This window comes from Cherax quadricarinatus, chromosome 5, assembly GCF_038502225.1.
Source record: "Cherax quadricarinatus isolate ZL_2023a chromosome 5, ASM3850222v1, whole genome shotgun sequence".
Classification (NCBI taxonomy): Eukaryota; Metazoa; Arthropoda; class Malacostraca; order Decapoda; family Parastacidae; genus Cherax; species Cherax quadricarinatus.
In genome coordinates, this window is record NC_091296.1 from 13,756,765 (window position 1) to 13,781,643 (window position 24,879).

Below are 24,879 nucleotides of genomic sequence, written 5' to 3' on the forward strand. Positions count from 1 at the left end.
TTTTATCCTGTTAATTTAAATCTAGTTATACTCTAATTCTTGTAAACAACTTATATAAGAACTTAGTGCAATTATAATTGAGAGTCTTGTGCCTTTTTTATATTATTAGATTAAACTCAGTTGTACTATAGCTCATTCTAGCTCAATACATAGTCAATACCAAATTCATTATATTAGACCATAGTGCAATTACTAGTGAGAGACTGGTGCGATTTTTAATTTGTATTTTTATATTATTAGATTGAACCTAGTTGTACTATAGCTCATTCTAGCTCAGAACATAGACTCCACAATAGTCATTATATTAGACCTTAGTGCAATTAAAAGTGAGAGTCTTGTTCTATTTTTAATTTGTATTTTTATATTACTAGTTTATACCTAGTCGTACTTTAGTTCATTCCAGCACAACACATAGACAACATCAACTTCATTATGTGTAGTAGTGACTATACTCTATATGACCAAAATACTCTAGCTATATACTTGTCCAAACTTCCCACCACTACAGATATCAGTACTAGAACTCAACACACAACTCAGGATATAAATAACCATAATTTAAACCTAGAAGATGATTGATCACATTGACCCTGATCTAAACCTCCATAATCTGACACCCAATCAAAACCTATTGGAAAGTAACTGCCTTTATTACACAGCATCACAAGCCAGCACTATCCTAAACAATGCTAAAAGTCTATCAGTACTTAACTACAACATCAGGTCCTTAAGCAAACACTATGATGACCTCCTGGCACTCCTTGAATCACTAAAGACACCCTTCTCCTGCATTATTCTTACTGAGACCTGGCTTAAGCAGGACACAATAGATATCTACCCTCTACCAGGATACACAGCAATTCAAAACTGCAGACCAAACCAAGTTGGGGGTGGTATTGCAATCTATTACTCTAACCAATTATCTTGTATTCGCACCACTTTCTTTAGTGATGAATATGGTGAATACATTTTTGCTAATTTTACTGTAAAAAACCTTAAGACACCTATAACAATCGGTGCCATTTACCGGATACCTCACACAAACATCCCAAATTTCAGTGAGAAATTAAAGTCACTAATAACAAACAGACAAATGAATAAGCACCACCTTCTCTTAGCTGGAGACTTCAACATCAACCTTGGCCTACTAGATGATCAGCCTGTAACTGATTTCATCAACAATATGAACAGCACACTTCTCATACCACCAATAACTAAACCAACCAGGCTCACTGAGACAAGTGCAACCATAATAGACCACATATGGACCAATATACTAGCCCCCCTTAAATCAGGGATAATCACAGATAGCACTACAGACCACTACCCTACCTTCCTCCTGACAAACATTAGTAAACCACCACTTGAATACAACAAAGTCTCATTTAGACTCCATGACAAGGCCTCAATAAGGAAGTTCACAGCAGACCTAGAGACTGTTGACTGGCCTACAGAATTCTCCAAGGCCAATGGTATTGATGACTGGACAGACATTTTTCTTAACAAATTACTTAGACTATACAACAAACATTGTCCTATAAAAACGAAACAGATCACAAACAAACGGCTTGGTTGCCCATGGCTAACCAGCACTATTCTGAAATCCATTGACAAGAAACACCAATATGAAAAGCAATATAGACAGGGCTTAATACACAAAGATATTCTTAAACACTATTCATCAGTTCTCACCAAAGTAATAAAGAAAGCCAAACAACTATACTACTCCAGTAGATTCACAGACACTAGAGGAGATATAAAAAAGACCTGGAAAACACTCTTTCAGATTCTAGGGACCCACAAACTGAAAAAAACAAGAATATTGTCCTAACTAAACCTAATGAAACACCACTACATCCCACTGACACAGCTAACAAGATAAACGACTTCTTCTCAACCATAGGATCTAATCTCGCCAATAAAATCCCACATACCAATGCCCATGCTGGGGACTACCTAGATGGGAATTTCCCAAATTCCTTCTATCTTGCACCAACTGAGCCCACGGAAGTCACTGAGATTATAAAGTCACTTAAAAATAACTCAGGGAATCTGTCTCATGTCCCACCATTACTGTACAAGCAAGCGGCCCATGTCCTTTCGCATGCTATTTCATTACTTTTTAACAAGTCACTAGAAACTAGCACCTTCCCGAAACTACTCAAGATGGCAAGGGTTACACCAATACATAAAGGTGGTGGCCCTACAGACTTAAACAACTATAGGCCAATATCAAACTTACCATTGCTATCCAAAATCTTTGAGGAACTCGTGCACAGGAGACTATATTCATTTATAACGGCACAAAACATACTCAACCCCTGCCAATTTGGATTCAGGAAAAATAAAAGCACTAATGATGCAATCATAAAAATGCTAGATCTGCTTTACACAGCATTGGAAAATAAGGAATATCCACTAGGAATTTTTATTGACCTAAGAAAAGCTTTTGACACAGTAGACCACGACATCCTACTCCACAAACTTGACCATTACGGCATAAGAGGCCATGCGCTTGTTTATTTCAAATCTTACCTTACTAATAGGTATCATTATGTCACCATTAAAGACACAGCATCAACAACACGGCCACTTGATACTGGAGTTCAGCAGGGAAGTGTCCTTGGTCCCGTGCTCTTCCTCATATACATCAATGATCTTCCAAACTTATCCCAACACCTGAAACCCATCCTCTTTGCTGACGACACGACTTACGTCATCTCTCACCCTAATCTTGCCACCCTCAACACCATTGTTAACGAGGAGCTGATCAAAATATCGACTTGTATGACAGCCAATAAACTTACGCTTAACACTGACAAAACCTACTATATTATGTTTGGTAGCAGAGCAGGAGATGCACAAATTAACATTAAGATCGACAACACTCTAATTACCAGACATAATGAGGGCAAATTCCTAGGCCTATACCTTGACAACAACCTGAATTTCAGCACCCATATCCAACACATAACCAAAAAAGTATCCAAAACGGTTGGGATCCTCTCCAAGATACGGTACTACGTGCCGCAAAATGCCCTTCTCACACTATACCACTCACTTATTTATCCATACCTCACCTATGCTATTTGTGCTTGGGGATCAACTGCAGCAACACACCTAAAGCCAATAATAAACCAACAAAAAGCTGAAGTAAGAATAATCACTAAATCCCATCCCTGGCAACACCCCCCCCCCACTCTTCATAGATCTAAACTTACTCCCTGTTCAGTACATCCACACTTACTACTGTGCAATCTACATCTACAGGACCTTAAACTCCAATATCAACCTTGACCTAAAACGCTTTCTTGATAGTTGTGACAGAACTCACAGGCATAACACCAGACACAAACATCTCTACGACATTCCCCGTGTCCGACTAAACCTTTACAAAAATTCAATGTATGTCAAAGGCCCTAAAATCTGGAACACCCTACCTGAGAACTCTAGAACTGCAGACACATTCACCACCTTCAAAACTACCATTAGAAAACATCTTATCTCCCTGATACACCCCATCAACTAACTACACGAATACCACCTGGTGGTTCACACTTACACTCACTCACCCATTTGACCATAAACAGAAATATTAATCTCAATTTTAAAATAATGAATCCTGTGATACTCCAATACTGAAACTATGTACTGTGCCAAAACAAAAGCATTCACATTGCTAAACTCACAAACTAGTATTTAGTCACTTAGCCATAATACCAACTTACCTCATAATTTGTAATATTTTAAAATTAAGAATTAAACTAAGTCTGCCCGAAATGCCTAGCCATGCTAGGTGTTCTAGTGGTACACTTTGTAATCATTATTTAACTACATGTAAACCACACAATAACCAAATTCTGTAAATTCAGCATTGTAATCCTTATAGAGAATAAACTTTGAATTTGAATTTGAATTTGAATTAAGGGCGACACCGTACAATTCATCGTTCGGTATCCCGTAGACGTCCCTAATTATGGCCGATAACAGTACATGCATTGTCGCACTGCTTAACGTTCCTCGAGCTAATTCAATACAGACAGTATTCACTCTCTGGCTGATACGATCCGCCATGTTGGTGCCTAAGTCAAGCAGTCACTCTCTTCCCAGTGGTCGAGAGATGAATGGCTCTTCTCTAGTGTCTTTATTCATATTTGTCATGGACCGGGCAGTGGAGGCATTGACTCCTGGAACACCCTCCTGCCTTCCGACTATTCGATCCCAAATGAATTCAGGAAAGGAGTTAAATCCCTTAAATTACTGTGTCTAATGCTACTGAATTAAAACAGTCAGAATTTCTTACAGTGGTGGGGTTTGCAACCTCAACTGCAGGACCATTCTCCCGGGGTAGTTCTTGCAGATGAGCATTACTTTGTCCAGGGGGCTGGCGAGATGGTGCTCGTTTCTGAATAAAAAAAGAAAAAGGTTAATATGATTAATATACAGTCTCGAGTTCTTATTAATTTGTTGAGTTTTACGAAATAGAGCTACTGAGTAGAAGGCTGCTTGCAAGTTATACTTTTGTAATCAAATCACATATTACTCGGGTAGATAATTTCAAGTAAATCCTTCATGTGTTAGCCCAAATCACCGACCGGTATGTTTTAAATAAATGACCCACTGATCAGATCAGACTGGTTCCGAACTCTCGACTGGTTCGAACCCTCGACTGGTCCGAACCCTTGACTGGTTTCAAATGGATTCTTTGGACAATAAAGCAGACTGCAAACTGATGGGGTTGTAGGCGCCCTTATCAAACACAAACAATAAATATAAATCAGGAATGTACACAGTAAGCTGTCCAATATACAAGTACAGTTAGAAATAGAAATACAAATAGCTAGAGCTTCATTTAAGGAGGTTATTAATAGAGTATTCAAGAGGTTGCTAGTAGAATTACAGTAAATCAACCATTCAAATCATTATGAAGCTCTGTGTAGTCTGCAGTCAATCAAACAAACGGGCTTCCACATGGATAAATTGTCATTTTTGTGAAAATTGGTGTCATGCCCCTTGTGCAGATATCCAAGTACTAGCTACAATCAGTATTAAAACAGGGAAGTGCTTTTGGGTATGCCCAAATGAGATAAATCTGTGGACTAAAATCACAAGGGTATTAAAAGAGGATAACATCAAAGCTGCTTTCATAGAAAACCTGGAAGCTTTCTACAACAGATGGGAACATAAAAAGTCTGGGCTGAATGGTACTGCCCTTGATACTGGCCATGTAGTCAGAAACTGTAAGGCTGGAGGTGATGTCCTGGTAGTCAGTAAATGTGGGGCCGATAGTGCTGTCCTGGGAGACAGTAATGGTGAAGCTGGAGGTGCTGTCCTGGGAGAGAGTAATGGTGAAGCTGGAGGTGCTGTCCTGGGAGACAGTAATGGTGAAGCTGGAGGTGCTGTCCTGGGAGACAGTAATGGTGAAGCTGGAGGTGCTGTCCTGGAAGACAGTAATGGTGAAGCTGGAGGTGCTGTCCTGGGAGACAGTAATGGTGAAGCTGGAGGTGCTGTCCTGGGAGACAGTAATGGTGAAGCTGGAGGTGCTGTCCAGGTAGTCGGGAATTATACGCAGGAAGGAATACATATAAATGACCTCATAGAGGGCAGGAGCCGTAGTGGGGAAACAAGTGTAGTCAAAGATAAGATAAAACCAATATTGCAAACTAGAAATACCACAGGAAATACCACAGGATATATTACCAAAAACAACTGGTGGGAGCGCCATTGTTGGTGCTAGGGAGGATAGGAATAAGACAGGGAAACATGCACCAACAGGGAATACAGTCACAGAAACCCAAGGCAAACGGAAACCAAGCCTGTGCACATACTATGCACTAGGTATCGGCAGACATGGGAAATCTGGAAAAACAGACGGGACGTGCAACTATGACCACCCTAGAAAATGCCGTGCCCATATGACAACAGGAAAATGCAAACTCCCTTCCTGTAAGCTTTTTCACCCTGAAATGTGTACCTCTTCAGTACAGGAAAGACTGTGCTATAACTTAAATTGCCCGGCACACCATCTAAAGGGGACAAAAAGATACAAAACATCCAGGCCATGGGAAAACCTGGGTAGCCACAGCCACTCAAGAGGGAGAGGTTTTTTAGTGCCAGGAAGGAAAAAAAACTGGCAGGAAATGGCAGAAATTGTACACCAAATCCAGTCATTCCTGGAGTGGAACCACAGTCGATGGCTTCCACTCCAAAGCAACAGATACAGAATACAGATACTAATGCCGGAAAAAAAATCCCCCCCCAGTACCAACAATACCACCAGTCCGATGACATTCTTCTTTGCAAATATACAGGGTCTAAAGCCAGCAACAAACAACAAAATACCTTTCATCTGTGGACTGCTTGCAGAGGCAAAGGCAATGTTCGCGGCTTTCACTGAGACCCACATAAAGGATCACTTGGACAACGAAATATGGATCCCAGGTTACAACCTATACAGATGTGACAGAGTGAACAGGCAAAAGGGGGGGAAGTTGGCCTGTACATTGCAGACTCACTTGTTTGCACAGAACTGCTTAATGCCTCAAATGATGTAGTGGAAGTTTTAGCAGTAAAGGTCGAGAACCAAAACCTAGTCATTGTGGTAGTCTACAAGCCACCGGATGCAACATCCCAGCAATTCCAGGAACAGCTGTCAAAAATTGACCACTGTCTGGAAAATCTTCCAGCTCCTGCACCCAACATCTTGCTCCTGGGGGATTTCAACTTAAGGCACCTAATATGGAGGAATATAGCAAATAATATTGTTGCAGTAATAACACCAGGAGGCAGCTCTGATGAAAACTCACACTCACACGAGCTTTTAAATCTCTGCACAAAATTCAATTTAAACCAGCAAATAATGGAGCCTACTAGACTGGAGAATACACTAGACCTCATCTTCACTAACAATGATGATCTAATAAGAAATGTCACGATATCAAAAACAATATACTCAGATCACAACATAATTGAGGTTCAGACATGTATGCGTGGAGCCCCAGACCGACAAAATGAGATTAGTCACGAGGGAGCATTCACCAAATTCAACTTCAATAACAAAAACATAAAGTGGGACCAAGTAAACCAAGTCCTAACCGATATAAGCTGGGAAGATATACTAAGCAACACAGACCCCAACTTATGCCTAGAACAGATTAACTTGGTGGCACTCGATGTATGCACAAGGCTTATTCCTCTAAGAAAAAGGAGGAGTAGATGTAAAATAGAAAGAGACAGGCGCTCCCTTTACAGGTGACGGAAAAGAATAACAGAGCGGCTAAAAGAGGTCAATATATCTGAAATGCGTAGGGAGACACTGGTCAGAGAAATAACAAGCATCGAACTTAAGCTAAAGGAATCTTATAGGAGTCAGGAATCGCAGGAAGAACTAAAAGCCATAAATGAAATCGAAAGAAACCCATAGTATTTCTTCTCCTATGCCAAATCAAAGTCGAGAACAACGTCCAGCATTGGGTCCCTACTTAAACAAGATGGGTCCTACACAGATGACAGCAAGGAAATGAGTGAGCTACTCAAGTCCCAATATGACTCAGTTTTTAGCAAGCCGCTAACCAGACTGAGAGTCGAAGATCAAAATGAATTTTTTATGAGAGAGCCACAGAATTTGTTAACAAAAGCCTATCCGATGTTATCCTGACGCCAAATGACTTCGAACAGGCGATAAATGACATGCCCATGCACTCTGCCCCAGGGCCAGACTCATGGAACTCCGTGTTCATCAAGAACTGCAAGAAGCTCCTATCACGAGCCTTTTCCATCCTATGGAGAGGGAGCATGGACACGGGGTTCGTCCCACAGTTACAAAAACAACAGACATAGCCCCACTTCACAAAGGGGGCAGTAAAGCAACAGCAAAGAACTACAGACCGATAGCACTAACATCCCATATCATAAAAATCTTTGAAAGGGTCCTAAGAAGCAAGATCACCACCCATCTAGAAACCCATCAGTTACACAACCCAGGGCAACATGGGTTTAGAACAGCTCGCTCCTGTCTGTCTCAACTATTGGATCACTACGACAAGGTCCTAGATGCACTGGAAGACAAAAAGAATGCAGATGTAATATATACAGACTTTGCAAAAGCCTTCGACAAGTGTGACCATGGCTTAATAGCGCACAAAATGCGTGCTAAAGGAATAACAGGAAAAGTCGGTCGATGGATCTATAATTTCCTCACTAACAGAACACAGAGAGTAGTCGTCAACAGAGTAAAGTCCGAGGCAGCTACGGTGAAAAGCTCTGTTCCACAAGGCACAGTACTCGCTCCCATCTTGTTCCTCATCCTCATATCCGACATAGACAAGGATGTCAGCCACAGTACAGTGTCTTCCTTTGCAGATGACACCCGAATCTGCATGACAGTGTCTTCCATTGCAGACACTGCAAGGCTCCAGGCAGACATCAACCAAATCTTTCAGTGGGCTGCAGAAAACAATATGAAGTTCAACGATGAGAAATTTCAATTACTCAGATATGGTAAACATGAGGAAATTAAATCTTCATCAGAGTACAAAACAAATTCTGGCCACAAAATAGAGCGAAACACCAACGTCAAAGACCTGGGAGTGATCATGTCGGAGGATCTCACCTTCAAGAACCATAACATTGTATTAATCGCATCTGCTAGAAAAATGACAGGATGGATAATGAGAACCTTCAAAAATTGGGAGGCCAAGCCCATGATGACACCCTTCAGGTCACTTGTTCTATCTAGGCTGGAATATTGCTGCACACTAACTGCACCTTTCAAGGCAGGTGAAATTGCTGACCTAGAAAATGTACAGAGAACCTTCACGGCGCGCATAACGGAGATAAAACACCTCAATTACTGGGAGCGCTTGAGGTTCCTAAACCTGTATTCCCTGGAACGCAGGCGGGAGAGATACATGATTATATACACCTGGAAAATCCTAGAGGGACTAGTACCGAACTTGCACACGAAAATCACTCACTACGAAAGCAAAAGACTTGGCAGACGCAACATCCCCCCAATGAAAAGCAGGGGTGTCACTAGCACGTTAAGAGACCATACAATAAGTGTCAGGGGCCCGAGACTGTTCAACTGCCTCTCAGCATACATAGGGGGGATTACCAACAGACCCCTGGCAGTCTTCAAGCTGGCACTGGACAAGCACCTAAAGTCGGTTCCTGACCATCCGGGCTGTGGCTCGTACGTTGGTTTGCGTGCATCCAGCAGTAACAGCCTGGTTGATCAGGCTCTGATCCACCAGGAGGCCTGGTCACAGACCGGGCCGCGGGGGCGTTGACCCCCGGAACTCTCTCCAGGTAAACTTCAGGTTAAGCAGAAGTCTGCTACTAATGGTAGCAGACTTTTGCTTGATGGTAAGTAGAAATCTTCTGCAATGGTAAGTAGAAATCGTCATCTAATACTCCGAAGACACAGTTTTTATCATAGACCACCTCTCTGGCCCTCAAAGACAGAATTTTTATCATAGACCACCTCCCTGGCCCTCAAAGACAGTTTTTATCATAGACCACCTCCCTGACCCTCAAAGACAGAGTTTTTATCATAGACCACCTCCCTGACCCTCAAAGACAGAGTTTTTATCATAGACCACCTCCCTGACCCTCAAAGACAGAGTTTTTATCATAGACCACCTCCCTGACCCTCAAAGACAGAGTTTTTATCATAGACCACCTCCCTGACCCTCAAAGACAGAGTTTTTATCATAGACCACCTCCCTGACCCTCAAAGACAGAGTTTTTATCATAGACCACCTCCCTGGCCCTCAAAGACACAGTTTTTATCATAGACCACCTCCCTGACCCTCAAAGACAGAGTTTTTATCATAGACCACTTCCCTGGCCCTCAAAAACAGAGTTTTTATCATAGACCACCTCCCTGGCCCTCAAAGACACAGTTTTTATCATAGACCACCTCCCTGACCCTCAAAGACATAGTTTTTATCACAGACCACCTCCCTGATCCTCAAAGACACAGTTTTTATCACAGACCACCTCCCTAACCCTCGAAGACATAGCTTGTGTCATAGACTACCTCTGCCTCAACGCCTAGCACTTGTCCTCTCATACATTTACCCAAGTCTTACCTTTTGACTATGTAGACGGTTCGTCTCTGCTTTTGCAACTTTAGTGCCTGCACTGGAGGAACTTGATTTAAGTGTGTCAGGAGTATTAATTAGCATCTCTGTACTCGAATTGACTATATCTGTAGTGTTAGTCATGGTATCTCTACTAACATGTGGTGACGTACTACTTGTCTGATGAGTGCTGAAGGATGAAAGGTCTGTCTCACTCTGTATACAGACAAACATCATTTGAAATTTAGTATACCATTCTCGCAATAGTAATGACTTTGTTAATATTACGTATAGAAAAAGAAATAAGCAAAATGATAAACAAAGCTTAATGTAGAGATTTACAACAAATTTAAGACGAACTGTTAGGTATATATAGCCTAATTTAAGCCGTAGGTTTAAGGCTATCGACAACACATGGGTTAATAGAGCAATTACCTTTACATCACTAATTGATAAAATTTGTCCCTAAAGTATAAATTAGATTCAGTGTATATTAGAGAAACATCCTTAGTATCTGTAAGCTGTTGGTGCTAGTGAATGTATACCAAAATACAATTTTTGGTGTAGATTCACTAGCTTTAATTACTGTTAAACAGCTCCGCACCTTCCAAGATAGTTTAGATGACTGGTTTGTTAAGTTTTAAGCCTCTCGCTGACACGAGGGTCATTAAGGATGCAGGCCACATGTACAGCAACAGTCAAAATACACCCTGAAAATTTTATACTAAGGCATATACCCACAGATGTGTTTATACTGTGTCAGCATATACGCATCGAGAAAAATACTTTCCTCAATGTAAAATGGGTAGTGAGTTAATTGAGCTTGAAGAGGTCAACCTACTTAATGGGTCATAAAGTTGCAGGTCACCTGCTCACTACCAATCAAGAATACTTTAATCCCTAAAATAGACTAGATTTAAGCAAACTCTCTTTATATACGCTCAGATATACAACTCTCGGTGTATATAAGAAAAATTTAATATTTTAAATTTTAGGCACTGAGTGATGACTTACAGGTATACGAAGACGTTGCAATGCTTCCTTGTCCATCTCGTTCTTACTTGAAATACAATATTTTATAAGAGGAATCTTCCTGTACTGGAATAGTAAACAATGTGAGAAAAAAAATATTAAAAATTAAGATGAAGAATAAAAAAGTCAGAATCATTTTAATCACGATTTAGCGTATGTAAGGATATAAATACATAGTGGTAAAACGAATTCTTAATTTAATATATACACATGAATCATGAAATTACTAAGTGTAAAAATAAGAAAAAACTTCCAATTGTTCTTTTTTCGGGTAACTCTTCCTCGGTGGCAGACGACCGGTGTTAAAAAAAATATGAGTGATGTGGCCTATGTAATATTCGTAAACTCACCCATTTATCAAGCCAGCGAGCAAGCTCCTTATCCCCAGCCATTCTAGCGTAGTGCTTAGCTTTGTATCCTCTCTGATCTTCATTTTCACGGGTCAGGCCTTGTTTAACGAGCCACTTGGCCAAGTTCTTCTGTTTGTTGGCAGCAGCATAGTGTAACAACGTCGACTCTTCTCTGTCTACCGCTAAACTCAAGCAGTTGTAGTCATTTTTGGCAAATATTTCCAAGGCTCCTCTCTCCCCCATTGCTGCCGCCAACTGCATTGGAGTCCATCCTGTAAACAAATATATATAAAAAGCACAAAGAGATAGAATCAAAGATCGTTGTTGTTAATGAATTTCCGCACTTAAGCCCCTTCGATTACACGAGGGTTATTAAGCCTGCATTATACCTAACACAAACATAAGACGTCAATTATCCCTTAGGTAAATGTATACTTCTCTGTATAAGGTGCATATACCGTTTATTATGGCTTTAATTATTTTTTATTATTGTTAATTGTGGAAAATTTTAAATTTTCCTAAATTCAGCATATTTAAATTTGAAAAAAATATAATAATTACGTATTAAAATGTGATGATATTTGGACCCTTCGAGAAATTTCGAGTGAGGAGGATGTGGAACAGCCGGGGGAGTGATGCTGCAGAGAGACGCCATTTGTAATTTGTGGGCACTGCATGTCGAGGAAAATTCAGCTAATGATCCGGCGTCTTCGTGGCTAAAATGGGTTTTTCGGCCTGAATTCGTAATAGGAACCCGTGTTAATGTCCGCTGCTGAAGAATTGGGACAGGAAATTTGCGGGACCTCAAGGATTACATGTGGATGGTGGAAGAAAAGGGATATGTCGATTGCTCACAGGGAAGTGTGCCATTAGTCCTTTCATTTAAATCTCTAACTGGACAGTGTAGGGTCTAGGTGTCAGGCAGGTGTTGTGGTGTGATCCATCTATAGTAATTTAATGGTAAGTGGCAATACAAATTTCTTTTGTGTACCCAGCATATACAGTCCACAACTTTAATTTACCAGAGTAGCTGGTTTCAATATTGTAATTATTAATTTAATGCCAGGCCTAGCTTTTTGTGAGTGGTAGGGGGTGGGCATCGAGGGAGTTACAGTCCTGCGACCTACTGTGACTTAAGTCCCACTTATCTCACCCAAATTATTTGAATGTAATAATTCAGATAATACCCTATAAACCTCATGCAGGTAATTTGCTCACAATAATAATTCACAAAATTAATCTTCCTATTTATATTTATTCTTATGGTTTTGAGTGCATCAGCCATTTCCCATCAAGGCAGGGTGACCCGAAAAACACTTTCATCATCATTCACAACTTCACTGTCTAGCCAGAGGCGTGCCGACACTACAGTTCAAAAACTGCAACATATCTCTACCCCACCTTCAGAGTACAGGCACTGTACTTACCATCCCCAGGATTGCAGTCCGGTTAACCCGTTTCCTTGAATCCCAAAACCTTTACTCCCCTCCCTCCAACCATTCCTAGGACGACCCCTACCCCGCCTTCCTCCCACTACAGATTTGTACTCCCTCCAAGTCATTCTATTTTGTTCCATCCTCTCTAAATGTCCGAACCACCTCAACACCCCCACCTCAGCCCTCTGGATAATACTTTTAGAAACCCCGCCCCCTCTTCTAATCTCCAAACCACAAGGATATCAACATCCAAAGATGCATTACTCCGGTTGGATGGTTAAAGGTATTATTAACCTTGCATGCCACCTGTTCACCCCCAGTCAGAGTATGTATAGTCAGAATATGTATGTATATACACTCTCGGTGTATATACCTTGCTTTAGTAATGATCTTTGGCTTATAAACTATGTGTAAAACTTTGGTCTCATCTGTCCAGCAGAGGCTTAATCACCTGACAGGTCATTATCTGCTTAAGACCCGTGTCAGGAGACACTATTCTGTTTCCTGATGAATAAAACACCACCCATGTACCTATGCTCAGAGTTTACGCTAAATTCTTCATCAGGAATTAAGTGTCCTCGACTGGTAATGTACAGGTGATATGCACCCTAAATTGACCCTCCCGTAGTCCACAGGCTTTAAACCTAAGAAAACAACCAATCATAGTTTGAAAGACAAAAATGACCTGACCTTTTGCATCTGGTGAGTGCCAGTCTATTCCGAGTGTAAGCAGCTTATCCACCACCTTGCTGAACCGTTTGTGTCTGATGGCTATGTGTAAAGCCGTCTCACCTGATCATACGTAAATATCCGCGAATAGAAAAAAATAATATTAGTTAATTCCAGGATAAAACATGTAGACTTATTTATATAAATAAATAAAATAGACTATCTGTACAATGTACACTAGGTAGCTTTTTGTGCGGACAGCTAGAGGAGGGTTAGTTTGATATCTTTATCATGTATCCAATACCCATCCTATAGGGCTGAAAGATTGCCGTAAGTCCAGGGACTGGATTCCAATATTTGTGTTTGGTAAGCAACAAAGTTTATCGAATTCAGAAAAAACATAAATCTATAGTCATGAAGCATTATATTGTAGTTGTATGTGGTTAACAGTTATTTACATGTTATTAACTACAGGCAAATATAGGATATTTTTCTAGAATGGCTGGTACACACACACACACACACACACACACACACACACACACACACACAAACACACACACACACACACACACACACACACACACACACACACACACACACACACACACACACACATACACTCACACACAGAGCACAGGTATAATAAAGCTCATGGTTCAGGGAGAGTGACCTAGTAGCGACCAGTGAAGAGGCGGGGCCAGGAGCTAGGACTCGACCCCTGCAACCTCAACTAGGTGAGTACAACTAGGTGAGTACACACACACACACACACACACACACACACACACACACACACACACACACACACACACACACACACACACACACACATACACATATATCAATCAAATAACTGCTGCGGCATACGGGCGACTAGCAAACCTAAGAATAGCAATCCGACATCTCAGTAACTAGTCGTTCAGGACTCTATACACAGTGTACATCAGGCTCATATTGGAGTATGCAGCACCAGTTTGGAACCTACACCTGACCAAACACGTCCAAAAATTAAGAGAAAGTGCAAAGACTCACGAAATCGTAATGACACGATTGCAAACAAACCATACCACGGGCGGGTTCTATCCCCGCCCGCGGTATGGTTTTTTTTAAAGTGCAAAGGTTTGCAACGAAACTAGTTCCGGAGTTATGGAGCATGTACTACGAGGAGAGGTTAGGGGAAATCGACCTGACGACACTGGAGGACAGGGGGGATGATATGATAACAACATATAAAATACTGAGAGGAATCAACAAGGTGGACAGAGACAGGATATTTCAGAGGTGGGACACAGCAACAAGGGGTCACAGTTAGAAGTTGAAGCCTCAGATGAGTCACAGTGATGTTAGGAAGTATTTTTTCAGTCACAGAATTGTCAGGAAGTGGAATAGTCTGGGAAGGGAGGTGGTGGAGGCAGGATCCATACAAAGCTTTAAGAAGAGGTATGATAAAGCTTACGGAGCAGGGAGTGACCTAGTAGCGACCAATGAAGACGCGAGGCCAGGAGCTATGACTCGACCCCTGCAACCACAATTAGCTGAGTACACACCAGGCCTCATTAATAAACTGAAATACAGTATTACAATGTTAATAACTAAAGAAGCATAGGAATGTAAAAAAAAAAATCTATGCTGAATATAAGTAGATCGTAACATCTGTGTCATTTTCACTTTCAAGAGACAAAAACAAAAGGCCAACAAGTCTGCCATAGTGCCAAACGTTTAACAAGCTTCCGTTTGACAATTGACAAGGTGATATTACCTGACTGGACAACTGCTGTCTACCAGCCTACTACACGCGCTAAGTACAAGTGTGAGGTGAAAAATTGAACTGATAAGCAGTGCTGTAGGAATTACATGTAACAAGTGACTATAAGATATACAAACCTTGGCTGTTAGTAGCGTTGATGTCTGCTCCGCCCTCCACCAGCTCACTAAGTACTTCACAACGTCCCTGTTTGACCGCGATGTGTAATATCATCTCCCCTGTGTATGAAACATTTGCTTAGAGATTATTATTATTATTATTATTATTATTATTATTATTATTATTATTATTATTATTATTATTATTATTATTATAATTATTATTATTATTATTATTACAATCAAAACTAAGCGCTGTTAGACATACGCTGAAAATTTACTTTTAATTCCTGGTTTAAGGATTAAATTGTTCTTTTCTGGTGGTGAATAGAGTAATATTCAGCCATAATAACCCTGGTTTAGTCCCCAGGTTTACATTCCCATTAACCAAGCATCCAGCATCACTCGGTATGTACACCACTCACTGTGTATAATCCTACCCAACCTATGTAATATCAGCCTAAATTTAGCCTGCGTTGTTTAGCAACATGTGTTAAATTCGTGATGTTACGACTGATTTTGAAGGGATTATAGAAAAAAAGGGTTATGTGAACGCCACCGAATAAGGCAAGTTTTCAAGCCTGAATTAAAAATAATGAAGCGTACACTGTTAGTTGTGGTGTTTTGTTGGTAAGAAAAAAAAAACAGGTTTCTGTCTCCAGATAGGATCCTATGGCAGATGATGACCCTTTCAGTGGTCAAGCATCAGCTGGACTACCCCAGCTACGTGTTAAACCTTAGTTAAAAACAAAACCAAGGATCACTATATCTTGAAGGTGCATTTTATTTGTCAGAAAATATGTTAAAATTTCTCCTGACGGAGGTCTTAGTCAAACCATAACTCGCTCAGTGGCGTTTGTGGTCAAACAGTCGATGCCTTGCACACGATTACCTCACCATTCCGAAAACAATAGATATTAAAAAAAATGTGATGGTGGGTGTTCAGACTACGTAAAAAACAGAAACATTACACTAGAGTCAGTGGACAACATATGCTAATGATTCTTTCACATCTTCAAGCTAAAAAAGCTATGAACTCTTTAGCTGTCTGAACACTATACTAGCCTAGTATCCATCGTACATCCATCAGATAAATGGCTAACCTGAATATTTGGAGTTAAAGTCAAAATTCTCTTTCCTGAGTTGCTGCACTGTGCCTTTATCTCCTGTCAACACTGCCTTGTACAGCTGAAATATGTGAAGATTTATAGATAACTGAATAAATTGTGAAAATTTTAGCAGAAAAGCCTAAATATAGAATAATTTGGAAGGACTCCATGCACGCAATCATTTGATAGCGAATATAATAAATGCATCACTGAATGTGAAACTAAAAATAAATAAACGCATGAATATCATACAAGGTCAACCTTTTCAGCAATTAATGATACTTTTCTATATTTAGAGGATTTTTTTTTACCTTGAAACCAAACATTAATAAAGGCGAAATTAAAAATAATTAAGCATTTTATAAATGAAATTTAGTAAACAAATGAAAAAAGAAATTTAAGTGAGAAGAAAACGTAAGACCAACCATTGATAACTTTAGTTCATGTAATTCCGTCTTGTTTTTTTTAATGATAGCTTCATATTCTTCAAGAGTACTTTTCCTCGGGTCTCGTAACTCCGGCATCTGAACATTCAGTCTTTCCTGGTGGACAAAGAGAGAGTGTGCAAAAGGAAGTATGTCAGAGTAAGTCCCATTACTCAACGAAAAGAAAGATCAGATATTCTGAGAAGTGAAATTTACGAACATGAGAATGAAGTAATAATGATAGGCAGGGCCAACATACATCTACTCGTATACCCGCACAACCTATATTGAAAACTACTCAGTTCTTGCCTCACTGACCTACCTGGGAATTTGATCCAATCATCTGAAACTCGACTGTCAAATCAGTACTTCCCTACATTATTTCGAAATCTAAATTTATCCATTGCTGCGAGTCCTGTGATGGTTGGATGCTTTTAGCACATTATTTATAACACCTTTATTTATTCCTATTACGCATTTGTACACTTTGGTCATATCTCCCCTAATTTTACGACTTTCCAGAGCGAAGATAGGGCCTTCAACCTATTTTCGTAGGAAAGGTTTCTGTGGATTTTTTTTTTTAATTTTCCGGTAATTAGTGTAATAACAATAATATAAAGTGTGGTGTTGATGTGATTTTTTTTTTAGAAAATGTCAAGTCAGGAAAAAAAAAAAAAAAAACATTCGGGGGCAGAAGGCCGTTATAATGGCGTAACGTGTTGTTCTAATGAGTGTTGGTAAATGAATCGTAACTAATCGTAGCTGATAGGAATAATATCAGCGCAAAGCTGCTCTGGAAAATGAGTTATGTGGAGAGTATCAGGAATAATACCGATGTATACTGTAAATGTCAGATTACGGCGGATAATAGAAAAATTGAGACGCGGGTTGACACGATCAAGAACCATTTACCGCGTGGATATTAATGTGTTTTCGCCTCTAAGTGAGTTTTAATTGTCACGTGGTATGTAATATAACTTTTGTTGGCCAATATTAGTTGCCCACCAACAGGAAGGCAAACCATACCACGGACGGGAATAGAACCCACGATCAGATGTTAAGATGTACAGCCCAAGGAATAGTTGGGTAGGTGTCTTAATTTATATGAACACTTATGTCGTAATAATTATATTCAGTTAAAAATAGTCCACATATAATTTGTCAGTGTTACTTGTATAATTTTTCTTCAAAATATTCGGGAACCATATGTTCCTAATTTAAGGTCCAGATTGTGTGAGTATGGGGAGTAGACAAGGTGGGACGGTGTAGTTACCCACTATTGCTCAAGTCCAGCCTGTCTCCGAGGTACAAGTAATATCAGTAATTGTAGTATTTGTTTTAGTTGTGCCAAGAGTTCTTCCCAGTTATGTAGGTGAAATAATTCAGGATTGTACCTATAATCAGGATTGTACCTATAAACCTCACACACAATCTCTCAGTTCCTAAAACATGGAATCAACTTCATTCTTCGTACATTTTCCAGCGCATTTATGTTCCTTCTGTAATAGAGAGACCAAAACTGAACAGCATAACTTAAATAAGGTCTTATCAAATATATACAGATTTTCAGTATAATCTTATGACTTCTATCATTTATCTTTCTTGATATAAAGCTAATAATTATAGCTTAATTGCGCACATTTATGCAGTCTTGGCTTTAAATTTCTGCTAACCAGAATTCCTAGATTTTTTTTTTCGCATTCACTTTGATTAAGCTCTACATTATTAGGTTATAAGTGCCATAGTTATTTTATTTTCCTAGAATTAGAACCTTACACTTGTTTTACCTTGAAAGTATCAACTGCTTCTCTGATCACATCAACCTATCCAGGTCATCCTAGTACATGTATAGTCTTCTAGTGTCCACATAAAAATTACTGACAACCTATTGTATGAGAGAGAGAGAGAGAGAGAGAGAGAGAGAGAGAGAGAGAGAGAGAGAGAGAGAGAGAGAGAGAGAGAGAGAGAGAGACAGACAGACAGACAGATTTTGTATTTTTTTCAGTTTCCATCTCTTAGCAAGCTGCAATAAAAGAATTTAGTCAGTACAAATATACATCATATTAAATAATTTTTTAAACAACACACAACTTAATTTAACATGTGTGAGCTCCTCTTTCTTCTTTTTAAGATATCTTCCTATTTCTTCTGTACTCCTGTTAGTCTCGCCCATTCTTCCTCTCATCTCTAGTTCTTCCTTTAGCAATTTCTGTGTAGAATTGCAATTCACTTAAGGGTCAGTTATGTAGTTTTCAATATATCTTTTTGTATTCTTTGAAAAAAAAAACTGGAGTGCATAATGTCAAGAAAAAATTCTATGAATTACAAAAACGATATATTATTGAGCCTTTCTAGGCGTTAACAGCGATGTATTATTATCTGAAGTGAAAATCTACACAATTTACTAGCAATATATGTATATAGTTATGCGTATGTTTCAGCTAGTGTATAATAATCTGGAATCATAGGTAGTGAACCTTAATAAATCTTATCTTAATTATGTGCTCAAGACGTGTATATACACAGAGAGGTGTGTATCTCCGCGTATATACACTGAGAGTTGAATATAATCTCTTATCTTAGGAATTAAAATATCCTTAACTGATAGTGTATAGGTTACAAGCAGCCTCAATAAGTTGTATACTAATTGGAAAAGTCAGATAATCATTTGAGTGAAACAGTTTGAGATAGATTGGTTAACAGGGTTGGTTGTTGGTAATATTTGTCAGTAAACAGGATAAGTGTTTCCTGGCGCGGGTCTTAATCATATGATGACCCCTAGCTGGAGCTTCTGGTCATATGACCGAGGCCTTTTGCTGACTTACCACTCCACCCCTTTAAAAATTATGGGTATGATTATAACCTGAGTTCATTAGTTATTAAAGGCGTTTCGCCACGAGTGGTTAGGACTGACGAAGACTCGTGGCGAAATGTTTCCTTTAATAAATAACTAAATTACATAAAAAATATAGACTAAATGAAGCTTACGTTTTCTTTCTGAACTTTATTGACATGCTGTTGAAGTTGACTGACGTGCTGATGTGGAGTGACATGCTGCTGAAGTTGACTGACGTGCTGAAGTGGAGTGACATGCTGCTGAAGTGGAGTGACGTCCACCTGGCTCATCTGTACAGATGAAGTGTCAGCTGATCCAAGCAGATCATTGCTGATCCCTCTTAATGAAGTCACCTGTGATCCTGCCATCGTTGGGCCTACAGTTGAAGCATCATGGACAGTGACGTGTACCTGCATGAGAAGACAACTTTGAATGTACAACACAATTCACCACCCAAACTATGTCACTAATTATGGGGGGTTTATCCTCCGTGAAATATATATCAATGTATGACTAAAACTTTTATGTATTTAGTGCAACCATTGTATGAGAACCATTTACAGTGAGAACCTAAACAAATCTTATCCTACTAAAGCAGATACGATGTTTATTCTAGTAATCACTAATTGCAAAGGTGTATCTGCCACTTATAAGATGATAACATCATATTATAAGTGACAGATGCAGTTCAATGCAGGTAAGTGTAATGTTCTAATCATGGGAAATGATTTGGCATTAGACTTGTAGATGACTGGAACAAACTCCCAAGTAGTGTTATTGAGGCAAGAACTTCGGATAGCTTTAAATATAGGTTGGACGGGTATATGAGCGGATGTGGGTGGGTGTGAGTTGGACTTGCCTGGCATGGCCCAGTACACCTGCTGTACCTTTCATTCTTGTACTCTAACAACTACATTATGCCAGTCTAATAATATTCATCCAAATTCATGTATTTTTATACACTAGAAAGGATAGTACGAACACTGGTGGACCAGTGCTGGATCTTTTTACAGATGAATCTTGCACCATCATGGCTGTGACAGACTCTATCTCAAGTCTCTTCAAAACCGTTATCAGTGGTTCGCGAAATCTTAGTAACACGAATGTTAACAACTCGCTGAACGGACAGAATTCGAACCCATGTTGATGCGAGAATCGTGTGTAAACCCCTGAATTTGTAGTCTATTGTACTGTATATAAATATAACTAGTTAAGTGAATTTATTTGGCTGATATAATGTAGTGGTAATAACACTGGCTTGCTGTGATGGGTATGTGGGTCAGCAGGCCACCAACAGCAACAGCCTGGGTAACCAGGCAAGCACCAGACGAGCCTGGCCCATGGCCGGACTCCGAGAGTGAAAAGAACTCTCGGAACTCATCCAAGATATATCAAAGATGCGAATTTAAAGACTGGCTTGCCATGAGTTCGAATCCCGTCTGTTCTGTGAGTTTTTCAGTATTATTATTACGACTTCACAAGACACCCACACAGAGTTTGTTTCTTACCTGTTCCACTTCTTTCTGTGTTGCGTCTTGCAACTCACTTCCCACTGCAGCGTGTATTCCAGCGGTCTCCATTTCTGGTTTATTTTGCATTGTTTGTGTTTCGCCAAGCCCAGTTTTATCCGCTGTCTTTAATTCTTCTTTCTCTCCACTTTCCTCCTCTTCTCTCAACCAGGCCGGTGTCTGTGGCTCCCATTCTCTCTCATTTTCCTTATCTTCATTATAATTTATTTGACTATTTCCACTTGTATAAGAATTTTTCCTTTGTGTTCCACTTTCTATATCTGAAATTCTGTTAATTTCCCCACTTTCTTCATCAGACTCTATCTCCTGGTTTGTCTTTTTATTCATTAAATTCTCCCCTAATTCACAGCTCTTTTTTTCATTTTGTCTTTTTTTCGGAAAATTTGATTTTTCTGGTCTTGTAACTTCCATAATTATGCAGTGGTATCAGTGTGTCCCTGAAGTATATATAATGTAATAGCACAAAATAATATATCAGGCTACCTGAAGATTTCTACCATCCTAAATCTAATAAACTCTTATAATCATAACGATAATTTTTAAAGGGGTGGACGGGTAAGCCAGTGGAAGGCCTCGGTCAAATGACCAAAAGCTCCAGTGGCGGGTCATCATATGACTAATAGGTAATACTTGTCCTGATTCCTGACCAGCCTAACCTAACCTAACCTACTTCTACCATCCATCTCAAAGTCACATAAAGATATGCAAATTCGTTGATAGGATTGGTAAACCAGACTTTTTTTACATTACGTAAATTTTACCAAGGTAAGATTAGGATAGGTGGTTAAATTTACTGCTAAATTAAAAATCATGATATAGAAAAAATGACAAAATTTGTATTAACTGTTGTCAATGATTGGAAAAGCTTGCCGGTGCTCCAGTTTGTTATGTATTCATAAAACTATTGAAATGACCTACATTTCTTTGTAATTACTATTTTCATTATAACCTAAGTATCTGTTTACTCTGTTTCATAAATAATTCTGCGGATACAATTTATTATGCAACAGTTATTGTTAGTGTATTCATATTTTAGGTAAAATTATACCCGTGTAATTATTGGCCGTAATAGCGACAATAGTTAGGGAAACAGACACCTATATAACTTAATAAAATATGGCACCGTTTCGCCCTTACAATGTACTTGCCGACCTCACTGAAATATATGGTCCTGGCCGTCAAGACTACACTAGTGAGCCAGCATCACTGTCAGGCCTGCATCACTATATAGATCTGATCGTCAAGACCACACTGGTGGTCCAGTATCACTTGAGATTTATCTGATTTCAAGACCACACTGTCAAGCCTGCATCACTATATAGATCTGACCGTCAAGACCACAATAGTGGGCCAACATCACTGAAGTATCCTGAGGACAGAGTCAAGCCTGCCCCTATCAATACTGTTATTGTAGAGAGCAAGAAATTCCATTCTGCGTGTTAGAGTGTGCTTACCCACTTCAATTCAATTCAATTCAATTCAATTCAAAGTTTATTCTCTATAATGATTACAATGCTGAATTTACAGAATTTGGTTGTTGTGTGGTTTACATGTAGTTAAATAATGATTACAGAGTGTACCACTAGAACACCTAGCATAGGTAGGCATTTCGGGCAGACTTAGTTTAATTCTTTATTTTAAAATATTACAAATTATGAGGTAAGTTGGTATTATGGCTAAGTGACTAGATACTAGTTTGTGAGTTTAGCAATGTGAATGCTTTTGTTTTGGCACAGTACATAGTTTCAGTATTGGAGTATCATAGGATTCATTATTTTAAGATTGCGATTAATATTTCTGTTTATGGTCAAATGGGTGAGTGAGTGTAAGTGTGAACCACCAGGTGGTATTCGTGTAGTTAGTTGATGGGGTGTATCAGGGAGATAAGATGTTTTCTAATAGTAGTTTTGAAGGTGATGAATGTGTCTGCAGTTCTAGAGTTCTCAGGTAGGGTGTTCCAGATTTTAGGGCCTTTGACATACATTGAATTTTTGTAAAGGTTTAGTCGGACACGGGGAATGTCGTAGAGATGTTTGTGTCTGGTGTTATGCCTATCAAGAAAGCATTTTAGGTCAAGGTTGATATTGGAGTTTAAGGTCCTGTAGATGTAGATTGCACAGTAGTAAGTGTGGATGTACTGAACAGGGAGTAAGTTTAGATCTATGAAGAGTAGGGGGGGTGTGTTGCCAGGGATGGGATTTAGCTTTTTGTTGGGTTATTATTGGCTTTAGGTGTGTTGCTGCAGTTGATCCCCAAGCACAAATAGCATAGGTGAGGTATGGATAAATAAGTGAGTGGTATAGTGTGAGAAGGGCATTTTGCGGCATAGTATCGTATCTTGGAGAGGATCCCAACCGTTTTGGATACTTTTTTGGTTATGTGTTGGATATGGGTGCTGAAATTCAGGTTGTTGTCAAGGTATAGGCCTAGGAATTTGCCCTCATTATGTCTGGTAATTAGAGTGTTGTCGATCTTAATGTTAATTTGTGCATCTCCTGCTCTGCTACCAAGCATAATATAGTAGGTTTTGTCAGTGTTAAGAGTAAGTTTATTGGCTGTCATCCAAGTCGATATATCATGTGGGGTTCGAACACGTGGATAGGGTAAAGAAATACTCACGTAGGCTGGTAGTACGTATATTACGGATAGTGTGGGAAGCGCCAAACAGCCGTGACCTGCCTCCTTGCTCTCACTCGTAAGACTGACTAACCCCAGTACCCATATGTGAGGGGGTGTTTGAAATACTGCTGTGGTCAGCAGCAATATGAATACAGACAGTGATTCACGCAGAGACGGTTGGTAGTGAGTCATCTACTGGTACACTGGTTACTGGTAACTGGTTACTAGGAACTGGTACTACTACTGAGAGATATTTTGATCAGCTCCTCGTTAACAATGGTGTTGAGGGTGGCAAGATTAGGGTGAGATGACATAAGTCGTGTCGTCAGCAAAGAGAATGGGTTTCAGGTGTTGGGATACGTTTGGAAGATCATTGATGTATATGAGGAAGAGCAGGGGACCAAGGACACTTCCCTGCGGAACTCCAGTATCAAGTGGCCGTGTTGTTGATGCTGTGTCTTTAATGGTGACTTGACTCTGGCTCACATAAACAAGTCTATATAATGCACTTTAAAATAAGAGCTAAGGGAGTACCAGTACGGCAGGTTTTTGGAACAAAAGACCTAAAAGATATTAGATGGTCTTATAACTAATAAGAATAACAGCAGACCTATTTAACGTACCTCAGATCATGTAGGTAGCTGTAAACTGTGCTCTACTATCACTAGACAGCCACAGGCTCCACTAGTGATCTCTACGATATACTGCTTAGATAACAGCTCAGATAACCTAGCTATTATCTTCCTTGATAACACTAAACATTCTTCCATTAATTCCGGTTTATAGCAAACACTTAATATTTTACACGGTAAATGACTTGACCCACTGGACACCCATTAAAGCATCAAAAGTAGTATTTGAGATGTATTATTGCTGATTGAAAGAACTGTTAGTTCATGGTAAAACTTTTAAGATATTTTAGA

The 24,879-nt window shown here is 39.5% G+C and overlaps 1 protein-coding gene across 4 annotated transcripts in view; it reads right to left on the reverse strand.

Moving 5' to 3' along the window:
* Nucleotides 1-24,654, reverse strand: part of LOC128684868 (ubiquitin carboxyl-terminal hydrolase Usp2) — a 50,807-nt gene extending 26,153 nt beyond the window's left edge. Inside the window, exons 1-11 of one of the 4 annotated variants that reach the window (XM_070100271.1) lie at nt 24,580-24,653; nt 21,317-21,774; nt 19,961-20,218; nt 16,973-17,089; nt 16,542-16,626; nt 15,460-15,558; nt 13,594-13,695; nt 11,468-11,739; nt 11,100-11,183; nt 10,095-10,301; nt 4,304-4,405 (exon numbers count right to left, since the gene is read on the reverse strand). In XM_070100271.1, coding sequence (XP_069956372.1) covers nt 4,304-4,405; nt 10,095-10,301; nt 11,100-11,183; nt 11,468-11,739; nt 13,594-13,695; nt 15,460-15,558; nt 16,542-16,626; nt 16,973-17,089; nt 19,961-20,218; nt 21,317-21,748 — 1,758 coding nt within the window. In that variant the 5' untranslated portion in view covers nt 21,749-21,774; nt 24,580-24,653. Of the gene's footprint in view, nt 1-4,303; nt 4,406-10,094; nt 10,302-11,099; nt 11,184-11,467; nt 11,740-13,593; nt 13,696-15,459; nt 15,559-16,541; nt 16,627-16,972; nt 17,090-19,960; nt 20,219-21,316; nt 21,775-23,956; nt 24,179-24,579 lie in introns of those variants that run through there. The other 3 variants (XM_070100273.1, XM_070100283.1, XM_070100286.1) reach the window with 3 other exon arrangements.
* Between the last annotated feature and the right edge of the window lie 225 nt (nt 24,655-24,879).